General features: G+C 47.2%; 1 protein-coding gene across 1 annotated transcript in view; it reads right to left on the reverse strand.

Moving 5' to 3' along the window:
* The window catches only part of LOC137374595 (uncharacterized), a 108,886-nt gene that overhangs the window by 21,769 nt on the left and 74,896 nt on the right, over positions 1–12,221 (reverse strand). The window contains exon 4 of the mRNA XM_068040933.1: positions 2,665–2,801. Coding sequence (XP_067897034.1) covers positions 2,665–2,801 — 137 coding nt within the window. The remainder of the gene's footprint in view (positions 1–2,664; positions 2,802–12,221) is intronic.

A 12,221-nucleotide genomic window follows, 5' to 3' on the forward strand; every position in this document is an offset into this window, starting at 1 on the left:
CGATAGCGACGTTTAAGAGACATCTTGACAAATATATGAATAGGAAGGGAATAGAGGGATATGGGCCCCGGAAGTGCAGAAGGTGTTAGTTTAGGCAGGCATCAAGATCGGCGCAGGCTTGGAGGGCCAAATGGCCTGTTCCTGTGCTGTACTGTTCTTTGTTCTTCACACCCTGCCTCCTGTAAGTACTCCATTCCATTCTCCCAGTTTCTCTGTCTCCAACATCAAAGCAAGCTCGAAGAGCAGCACCTGATCTTTCGATTCGGCACTCTACAGCCTTACAGACTGCACATTGAGTTCAATAACTTCAGAGCATGACTGGCCTTTTTTTCATATTTTATTTTTTAATCATGTGCCTGATTTTCCCGTAGTCAGAGCTGTTCATTATTCCACTATTAACACTCTCTCTGGACTAATGCTTTGTCTTTCACCAAAAGCATTAACACACTCTTTGCCTTTGTCCCAGGACAGCTTTGTTATTTAATCTCTCCTGCCCTCTGCCTTATCAAACACCTTCCCCTTTGTTCTCTCCCCCACCTGCACCAACCCCCACCCCCTCCCCCTTCACTTGCTTAAAACCTAACTCTCTTCTAACCTTTGCCAGTTCTGATGAAAGGTCACAGAACTGAAACATTAACTCTGCTTCACCCTCTAGATGAATTCAAATGCAATCTGAACCTTGGGCACAAGGCTGTCTTATATTATTTGTTCATGTGTCATCTTCCACATGCAAAAAAACTTAGAGCATCACATTTTCCTGCCTGTAATTCAGCAATACTTCAATATATTTTGTTTAAATAATCAGATATCCAAACTTCACCAGTTGAAGAGGTAGGCTACTGGACTGCCATTCACCAGGTCCCAGACGTCCCATTGACATTGCCACATCATTAACAATTGTTAAGTGAAACAAAACAACTAATTTGGCTCCAGAAAATTCTGGGCCTGTGTTAAAGCAGTACTTTCATGTCAATGTCAATAATATAACCAGAGATGACATACAAGTCAAGCAACAGCCTGAGGCAGTCTTAGTTACAGAGGCATATCCTTAACCAATGCCCCAGATTCCTCCATCATCATCCCTGGGTATTGCTTGTCCCACCAGCAGGTCAGAACCACCAGAGGTGATGGCACAGTGGTAAACCATCGGGAGGGAGTGGCCCTCGGTGTCCTCATCATTGACTCTGGACTCCATGAATTCTCATGGCATCAGGTCAAACATGGGCAAGGAAACCTCCTGCTGATTACACCTATTGTTCTACCTTAAATGATGAATCATGTTGAACATCAGTTGGAAGAAGCACTTTAGATAATAAGAGCAGAGAATGTACTCTGGATGGGGAACGTCAATGCCCGTTGCCAAGAGTGGCTTGGTAGCGCTACAACTGCCTGGGCTGGTCAAGTCCTGAAGGACATAACTCCCAGCCTGAGCCTGTGGCATGTGGGAAGAGAACCAACAAGAGGAAAAAAACCTACTTGACCTCGGTCTCACCAATCTACCTGTCACAGATACATCTGCCATGTCAGTAGAGATAGGAGTGGCCATTGCACAGTTCTTTTGGAGCAAAGTCTTGTCTTCAAACTGAGGACACCGTCCATTGTGTTATGTAGCACTACCACAGTGCTAAACATTCAGAACAGATCGAACAGCTCAAAACTGGGCATCGATGAGGCTATGTGGGCCATCGGAAGCAGAATTGCATTCCACCACAGTCTGTAACCTCATGGATCAGCATATCCAGTATCTTAGATGCCAATCTGGTGAAACTACAACACAGGACTACATGCATGCTAAACAGTGGAAGAAGCATTCTATGGACAGAGATAAATGATCTCACAACCATAGATCAGATCAAAGCTCTGCAGTCTGACCACATCCAGTCATGAATGGTAGTGGACAATTAAACAACTAACAGGAGGAGGAGGTTCCACGAACATCCCCATCCTCAAAGATGGGGGAGCCCAGCACATCAATGCAAAGAACAAGGCTGAAACATTTGCAACCAAGTGGATGATCCATCTCAGCCTCCTGCTGAAGTCCCTATGATCACAGATGCCAGTCTTCAGCCAATTCAATTCACGCCACGTGACATCAAGAAACCGCTGAGTATATTAGATACAGCAAAGGCTATGGATCCTGACAACAACCCGGCTGTAGTGCTGAAGACTTGTGCTCCAGAATTAGCCATACTTCTTGCCAATCTGTTACAGTACAGTTACAACACTGGCATCTAGCCAACATTGTGGAAAATTGCCCACATACGTCCTGCCCACAATAAACAGAAAAAATCCAATCTGACCAATTACCGCCCAAGTCTAGGTCCATCAGTCTACTCTCAGCAGCAAAGTGATGGAAGGTGGCGTTGATAGTGCTATGAAGTGACACTTACTCACCAATAACCTGCTTAATTTGGGTTCCACGAAGACAACTCATCTCCAGACTTCATTACAGCTGGGAATTTTGCACCAAGTAACTCACCACCTGACTCCCAAAGCCTGTCCACCATTTATTAAAACTTAAACTCTAATTCAGTTAACGTCTACAGATACATGATGTGCCCACGCTAGCATGCATACGCGATACACACATGCAAATAGGGACAAAAAAGAACAGAAGAAAAACAAAGTGGAGAGGTTTGAGGCAATTTCTGAAGAATTTGTTACCGTTCTTCGAGCTCATTGTAGAGTCCTTTTGTAGGCTGATGTTGCTTTTCATTGGGGCCCAGTATTCTTCCTAAACCTTGTTCACTGTAGGAGACTTTTCTCTCTTGGAGTTCGTGTGTCTTCATTGGATTCCGAAGCTGGAGAGAAAGAGATGGGATCAGACAAAAGAGAGATGTTCTGAATCCGGGAGCCAGGAGCTGACTCCCCAATATAATAAAAGCAAAATACTGCGGATGCTGGAAATCTGAAACAAAAACAAGAAATGCTGGAATCACTCAGCAGATCTGGCAGCATCTGTGGAAAGAGAAGCAGAGTTAACGTTTCGGGTCAGTGACCCTTCTTCGGAACTGACAAATATTAGAAAAGTCACAGATTATAAACGAGTGAGGTGGGGGTGGGGCAAGAGATAACAAAGGAGAAGGTGCAGATTGGACCAGGCCACATAGCTGACCAAAAGGTCACGGAGCAAAGGCAAACAATATGTTAATGGTGTGTTGAAAGACAAAGCATTAGTACAGATTAGGTGTGAATACACTGAATATTGAACAGCAGCAAGTGCAAACCTGAAGAAAAACAACCTGAAAAAAACAGTGGGTAACCATCTGAACAAACTAAGATGAAATGAAATAAATGCAAAAAAAGATTGTAAAAAATGTAAAAAGGAATGTAAAAAAAGGAAGAAAAAATAACTAAAAACGAAAGTAAAATGGGGGGGCTGTCATGCTCTGAAATTATTGAACTCAATGTTCAGTCTGGCAGGCTGTAGTGTGCCTAATCGGTAGATGAGATGCTGTTCCTCGAGCTTGCGTTGATGTTCACTGGAACACTGCAGCAATCCCAGGACAGAGATGTGAGCATGAGAGCAGGGGGGAGTGTTGAAGTGGCAAGCAACCGGAAGCTCAGGGTCCTGCTTGCGGACTGAGCGGAGATGTTCCGCAAAGCGGTCACCCAGTCTGCGCTTGGTCTCCCCAATGTAGAGGAGACCACACTGTGAGCAGCAAATACAGCATACTACATTGAAAGAAGTACCAGTAAATCGCTGCTTCACCTGAAAGGAGTGTTTGGGGCCTGGGATAGTGAGGAGAGAGGAGGTAAATGGGCAGGTATTACACCTCCTGCGATTGCAGGGGAAGGTGCCCTGGGACGGGGATGAGGTGGTGGGGGTAATGGAGGAGTGGACCAGGGTGTCGCGGAGGGAACGATCCCTTCGGAATGCTGACAGGGGAAGGGAGGGGAAGATGCGACTGGCAGTGGCATCACGCTGGAGGTGGCGAAAATTGCGGAGGATGATCCTTTGGATATGGAGGCTGGTGGGATGAAAAGTGAGGACAAGGGGAACCCTGTCACGGTTCTGGGAGGGAGGAGAAGGGGTGAGGGTAGAGGTGCGGGGAATGGGTCGGACACGGTTGAGGGCCCTGTCAACCACAGTGGGGGGAAATCCTCGGTTGAGGAAAAAGGAGGTCATATCAGAAGCACCGTCATGGAAGGTAGCATCATCAGAGCAGATGCGTCGGAGACGGAGAAACTGGGAGAATGGAATGGAGTCCTTACAGGAGGTAGGGTGTGAAGAAGTGTAGTCGAGGTAGCTGTGGGAGTCAGTGGGCTTATAATGGATATTGGTAGACAACCTATCCCCAGAGATGGAGACAGAGAAGTCGAGGAAGGGAAGGGAAGTGTCAGAGATGGACCATGTAAAGGTGAGAGAAGGGTGGAAATTGGAAGCAAAGTTGATAAAGTTTTCTAGTTCGGGGCGGGAGCAGGAAACGGCACCGATACGGTCATCAATGTACCGGAAAAAGAGTTGGGGGAGGGGGCCTGAGTAGGACTGGAACAAAGAATGCTCGACATATCCCACAAAAAGACAGGCATAACTAGGACCCATGCGGGTACCCATAGCGACACCTTTTACTTGAAGGAAGTGCATGGAGTTGAAGGAGAAGTTGTTCAATGTGAGAACAAGTTCAGCCAGGCAGAGGAGGGTGTTGGTGAATGGGGACTGGTTGGGCCTCTGTTCCAGGAAGAAGCGGAGAGCCCTCAAACCATCCTGGTGGGGGATGGAGGTGTAGAGCGATTGGACGTCCATAGTGAAGAGGAGGCGGTTGGGACCAGGAAACTGGAAATTGTCAAAATGACGTAGGGCGTCAGAAGAGTCACGGATGTAGGTGGGAAGAGACTGGACCAGCGGAGAAAAGATAGAGTCTAGATAGGAAGAAATAAGTTCAGTGGGGCAGGAGCAGGCTGACACAATGGGTCTGCCGGGACAGTCCCGTTTGTGGATTTTGGGAAGGAGGTAGAAGCGGGCTGTCCGGGGTTGTGGGACTATGAGGTTGGAAGCTGTAGAGGGAAGATCTCCAGAGGAGATGAGGTCAGTGACAGTCCTTTGGACGGTGGCTTGATGTTCGGTGGTGGGGTCATGGTCCAGAGGGAGGTAGGAAGGGGTGTCTGTGAGTTGGCATTGAGCTTCTGCAAGGTAGAGGTCGGTACGCCATACAACAACAGCACCACCCTTGTCTGCAGGTTTGATGACCATGTCGGGGTTAGACCAGAGAGAACGGAGTGCCTCAAGTTCAGAGGGGGACAGGTTAGAGTGAGTGAGGAGGGCAGAGAAATTGAGACGACCAATGTCTCGCCGACAGTTTTCAATGAAGAGATCAAGAGCGGGTAAGAGGCCAGGGGGTGGGGTCCAGGTAGAGGGAGAATGCTGGAGGCGGGTGAATGGGTCTGCTGGTCGGGGGGAGGACTCCTGGTCGAACAAGTGAGCCCGGAGGCGGAGGCGACGGAAGAAGAGCTCAACGTCATGCCGAGCGCGAAATTCATTGAGGTGGGGGCATAAGGGGATAAAACTGAGACCTTTGCTGAGTACAGAACGCTCAGCATCAGAGAGGGGGAGGTCAGAGGGTATAGTGAATACACGGCAAGGGGTCAGATCAGAAGGGGTGGGGTCAGAGGGAAGTGAAGCGGAAGGAGGATCTGGAGAGGCATTAGTCCCCAATGCCTGTCCACCATCTACAATGCAAAAGTCAGGAGTGTGATGGAATACTCTCCACTTTCCTGGATGAGTGCGGCTCCAACAACACTCAATAAGCTCAACACCATCCAGGACAAAGCAGCTCACTTGATGGGCACTCCATCCACAAGCTTAAACAAATGCTGAACTTGCCAGTGATGCTCAAGTCTCATGAAAGAATAAAAAAAATCCATGGTAATGTTAAAGATCCGAGCAATTAGATTGGAAGCCAAAGCAAGCCATTGCATTGGCTGTGATCAATTCAATTTTAGGAAGGGTTGTGGAACTAGACAGGCAGTAGCACTGGTGAGAGTATTAAGCAAAAGAAGCATAGAATACCAGCAAGAAGTGTACATTTACTTTGGGGATTATGAAAAAGCTTTTGACCAGGTGAACTGGCAAAAGCTGTTGAAAGTGCTGGAGGCAATCAGAGCTGACTGGAGAGATAAAAGAATGATTGAAGCTCTCTACATGGACAGACAGAATACAATCAGGACAGTATTTGCTGAAACTGAACCTGGGGTAATCGGACACAGGGTGAGGCAATGCTGTCCACTATCACCATTGCACTATAACATCTATGTGGAAGCCATGATGTAAGAGGCAATAGGTGAAGTACAGAAAGATGTCGAAGTAGGAGCTCAATTGGTGAAGATAGTGAGATTTGCAGATGGCCAGGTGGCTGGCACAGCTGAAGATCTATAGATACTAAGGATAGAATGAATGAAGTGCTGAAAGCTTACAGAATGAAAATTAATTTTAAAAAGATGAAAGTTACAAAAATTGGACGAAATAATGGTGGGAAAGTAGAGGTCAAGATAAATGGTCAACAGCTGGAACAAGCATCACAACTTAAATACTTGGGAAGCATCTTGTCAGAAGATGGTTACTGTCAGAAAGAAATCCAAGCTAGAATAACAATGGCAAAGAATCCATTCTCAAAACAAAAAGAATTGCTCAATATAGGAATGAGTGGAGATCTTAAGAAAGAATTATCAAGGCTGTGATTTGGAGTGTCTTATTGTGATGGGCTGAAATGTTGGCCTTGAGAAAAGTGGACATCTAAAGACTATAAAGTTGTGAAATGTGGTTCTGGAGAAGGATGGAGTGGGTCACTTGAAGTGAACCCAAGAGCGATGAAGAATTTCTCAGGGTGGTGAAGGAGGATAGATCATTGTTGAATATCATCAAGAAAAGACAACAAGGTTGGATTGGCCACTTTCTATGTCATGAGAACTTGCTGAAGGTGGTGATTGAAGAAAGATTAGAGGGATGTAGACCAAGAGGGAGAAAGAGAATGATGATGTTAGACAACTTGAAATTGAAAATGGGAGGCTCCTACAAGCAACTGAAAAGGAAAGCACAAGACCACGAGGCATGGAGAAATGAGCAGAGGATCTGCCCTTAGGCAGATCAATGTAACTGAACTATACCTGAAATAAATTAAAGTGTACAGTATGAAACAGTTTGTAGACACAAAAGACATTGAGATATTTGAGGGGTCATCTTCCAAATTCCCACTTCCAGGGCTGGATATTGTGCTCAGTTTGGAGGTGGATTTTAAGGCAGGGCGTGGGGGTGGGGGGGGTGGGGTGGTGGTGGAGAGCTGGCGCACTTTTGTCCATCGCAGTACCTAATGCCGGATTCCGATTATCTCGGAGGCAGCGAAGTTCCGTGGCGGCACCTCCACCACCCTGCGAGGTGACCGGAATTTAGATTTGGTAAATTCTATTTTGCATTAATTAGAATGTAACTCGCCACAATCCTACCAGCCATTTGCAATGTTCTGCATGATGTGTGGCACACACATGCCTCACTTTCCCGTCTTTAAAAGCTGGTACCACTGAGGCAAGAGCCCTTGGTGTCTGCAAAGGTTAGTTAAGCTGCACCTTGTTATCCTGTTGAATTTGTTTTAACACAGACGTTGCCACTAAGGTTAATCTGCAGATGTGAGGGGAGGTTGGAACTCGGAAATGGATACACTGTCTGCTGGCAGGGGAGGGAGAGTGCGGAACTGGGAAACTATGCTGGTTGTTTTTGTCGCGGGTCCAATGCAGGCAACTGAAATGGTATTCTGATGGTCATGATGGCTTGCATTTATTTAAAACTTGTAAGGGCAACATCAAGCCATACTATAGATCTCAATGAACACAAATCTCTGCCCAGATAAGTATATTTGACCTATTGAAGAAATCCAAAGTTACAAGGAACAGAGAGATGGATATGATCCACTCTGTTTTCTTGGATCCCCTTGCTGTGATGAGGTATCGCCACCGGAGGAAGGCCCAAGAGACAGGTACGGCTCAAGAGGAAGCTCCTGGATGCGAGCAGCAGCAACCGCTAAGGCGAAGAAGAGCCCAGATACACCAACGAGTCAATAGGACTCGGATGACGTACCTGCAGATGTCTGAGCACCAATGCCAGAGTCAACTGCGTATGTCCAGAGAGGCCGTCACACAGCTCTGCGCACTACTGAATGATGATTTGCGACCAATGGGCCCTAGTGGTCACCCTATGCCTGCAGCCCTCAAAATTACTGTGGCCTTAAACCTTTACACCTCTGGATCATTCCAGGGATCCACCAGGAACATGTGTGGGGTCTCTCAACCCGCAGTGCACCGCTGCATCAAGGAGGTGACCAACATTCTCTTTAGGAAGGCCGACGACTATGTGTGCTACAGGACTGACCCTGAGAGTCAGGCTGAGAGGGCCATTGGATTTGGGGCCATTGCGGGATTCCCACAAATCCAAGGTGTGATCGACTGCACGCATGTGGGCATCAAGGCTCCCACAGACCAACCAGTCACCTTAATAAACAGAATCAATGTCCAACTAGTGTGCGACCACAGAAAGCATTTCCCACAAGTGTATGTCCACTTCCCGGCAAGTTGCCTTGACTCGTTCATACTGCGCCAGTCCCAGGTGCCACTGCTATTCACTCGCCCCGCTCATCTTCAGGGGTGGATTTGTGGGGAGAAGGGCTACCCCTTGATGACAGGGTTTCTGACGCCTGTGAGGATCCCCACCAATGATGCTGAAAAGTGCTACAACGCCTGCCACGGCTCCACCCGAACGACCATCAAGCAGGCCATTGGTATGCTGAATATGCGGTTCCGCTGCCTCGATAGATCTGGTGGAGCCCTTCAGTAAGCCCCAGAGAGGATTGGGCGCATCGTTGTAGGCTGCTCCATTCTGTGCAAAATCTTGTACTTCTGTACAAGAATGAGGAGGCCTTGCAAGATGAAGATGCCTGGGAGTACAAGACATCCTCTGATGATGAGGATAAAGAGGGCACACAAGAACAAGCACGCATGGGTAATTAGAGAGCAGCATTGGAGACCAGACAAGGTGAGCAGTGAGCAAGTGAGGCAAGGCAGAGACTGATAATTGGGTTTTTCCACAATCCATAAATTTCAATAAATATGTTTGCCAACAAAACTCACCATCATGCATGTCATCTAAAGTGCTCTGCCTCCGTAACATCTGTCTCTCCAGCATGACGAGCAGCAACAAACTGAGCCATTGCCCATGTGACATCATTCGTGCAGTGACACCTGATGCATACTGGCATGTCAATGAAGTCAGTGGTCACATTGGCAAAACTGCAAAGCTTATAATGTAATTGAAAGACACATAATCACTCCATTGTGGAACATGGTTTTCAGATAATAAAGGCTGATGATCGGCAGGAAAACACATTTAATTAAAATACATAAGAGAGGTGCAAAAATAATAGGGTAATAATAGTAGGGGATTTCAACATCCCCAATATTAACTGGGATAGTCTTCGTGCAAAAGACTTAAAGGGAGCAGAATTCTTAAAATGCATACATGAGAGCTTTTTGTGCCAGCACGTAGAAAGTCCGACAAGAGAAGAGGCAGTATCGGACTTAATCCTAGGGAATGAAGCGGAAGTGTCAGCATTTCAGGGATAACTCTGTAAGATTTAAGGTAGTTATGGAAAAGGGCAAAGATGGACTGGAAATAAAGGTACTGAATTGGGGGAAGGCCTATTTCAATATGATAAAACAGGATCTGGCCAAAGTGGACTGGGAGCAGCTACCTGCAGGAAAGTCTATATCAGGCCAGTGGGAGTCATTCAAAATGAAAACAGTGAGAGTTCAGGGCCAACATGTTCCCATAAAGGTGAAGGGTAGGACCAACAAGTCCAGAGAACCCTGGATATCAAGGAATATAGAGGATTGGATCAGGAAAAAAAAGGAGGCTTATGGCAGATTCAGGGGGCTGAAAATAGCTGAGGCCCTAGAGGATTATAGCAAGTGTAGGGGGGATACTTTCAGCACTCCATTAACTGATTTGTCTGTGCTGGAATGAGGGAGCAGTACCACAGGACATGCGCGATGCCAATATCATCACCCTCTATAAGAACAAGGGTGACCGCGGTGACTGCAACAACTACCGTGGAATCTCCCTGCTCAGCATAGTGGGTAAAGTCTTCGCTCGAGTCATTTTAAACAGGCTCCAGAAGCTGACTGAGAGTGTCTACCCTGAGGCACAGTGTGGCTTTTGAGCAGAGAGATCCACCATTGACATGCTGTTCTCCCTTCGCCAGCTACAGGAGAAATGCCGTGAACAACAGATGCCCCTCTACGTTGCTTTCATAGACCTCACCAAAGCCTTTGACCTCGTCAGCAGACGTGGTCTCTTCAGACTACTAGCAAAGATCGGATGTCCACCAAAGCTACTAAGTATTATCACCTCATTCCATGACAATATGAAAGGCTCAATTCAGCATAGTGGCACCTCATCAGACCCCTTTCCTATCCTGAGTGGCGTGAAACAGGGCTGTGTTCTCGCGCCTACACTGTTTGGGATCTTCTTCTCCCTGCTGCTCTCACATGCGTTCAAGTCTTCAGAAGAAGGAATTTTCCTCCACACAAGATCAGATAGCAGGTTGTTCAACCTTGCTCGTCTAAGAGCGAAGACCAAAGTATGGAAGGTCCTCATCAGGGAACTCCTCTTTGCTGACGATGCTGCATTAACGTCCCACACAGAAGAGTGTCTGCAGAGACTCATCGACAGGATTGCGGCTCCTGCAATTAATTTGGCCTAACCATCAGCCTCAAGAAAATGGGATTGGACGTCAGAAATGCTCCATCCATCAGTATTGGCAACCACACTCTGGAAGTGGTTCAAGAGTTCACCTACCTCGGCTCAACTATCACCAGTAACCTGTCTCTCAATGCAGAAATCAACCAGCACATGGGAAAGGCGTCCACTGCTATGCCCTGACTGGCCAAGAGGGTGTTGGAAAATGGTGCACTGGCACGGAACACAAAAGTCCGAGTGTATCAAGCCTGTGTCTTCAGAACCTTGTTCTACAGCAGCGAGGCCTGGACAATGTATGTCAGCCAAGAGCGACATCTCAATTCATTCCATTTTCGCTGCCTCCGGAGAATCCTTGGCATCAGGTAGCAGGACCGTATCTTCAATGCAGAAGTCCTCGAGGTGGCCAACATCTCCAGCATATACACCCTACTGAGCCATTGGCGCTTGAGATGGCTTGGCCATGTGAGCCGCATGGAAGATGGCAGGATCCCCAAGGACACATTGTACACCGAGCACGTCACTGGTATCAGACCCACCGGCCGTCCATGTCTCCGCTTTAAAGACGTCTGCAAACGCGACATGAAGTCCTGTGACATTGATCACAAGTCGTGGGAGTCAGTTGCCAGTGATCGCCAGAGCTGGCAGACAGCCATAAAGGCGGGGCTAAAGAGTGGCGAGTCGAAGAGACGGAGCAGTTGGCAGGAAAAAAGACAGAAGCGCAAGGGGAGAGCTAACTGTGTAACAACCCCGACAACCAATTTTATCTGCAGCACCTGTGGAAGAGTCTGTCACTCTACAATTGGCCTTTATAGCCACTCCAGGCACAGCTTCACAAACCACTGACCACCCATTGTCTCTCGAGAAAAGGAGGCCAAAGAAAAAGAAGAGGGGGGTACTAAAAAGTAATTAGGAGAGCAAAGAGGGGGCATGAAAAGACACAGTCGGGCAAGATAAAGGAAAATCCCAAGGCGTTTTATAAGTATATTAAGGGCAAGAGGATAACCAGGGAAAGAGTAGGGCCCATTAGTGACCAAAGTGGCAATCTGTGTGTGGAGCCGGAGGACGTAGGTGAGGTTTTAAATGATTGCTTTTCAACTGTGTTCACTATGGAGAAGGACGACGTAGGTGTAGAGATCAGGGAGGGGGATTGTGATATACTCGAGCAAATTAGCATTGAAAGGGAGGAGATATGAGCGGTTTTAGTGGGATTAAAAGTGGATAAATCCCCAGGCCCAAATGAGATGTATCCCAGGCTGTTATATGATGCAAAGGAGGAGATAGCAGGGGCTCTGACACAAATTTTCAAATCCTCCCTGGCCACAGGAGAGGTTCCAGAGGACTGGAGGACAGCGAATGTGGTACCATTATTCAAGAAGGGTAGCAGGGATAAACCAGTTAATTACAGGCCGGAGAGTCTAATGTCAGTTGTAGGGAAACTATTGGAAAAAATTCTGAGGGACAGGATTAATCTCCACTTGGA

This window comes from Heterodontus francisci, chromosome 10, assembly GCF_036365525.1.
Source record: "Heterodontus francisci isolate sHetFra1 chromosome 10, sHetFra1.hap1, whole genome shotgun sequence".
Lineage (NCBI taxonomy): Eukaryota > Metazoa > Chordata > Chondrichthyes > Heterodontiformes > Heterodontidae > Heterodontus > Heterodontus francisci.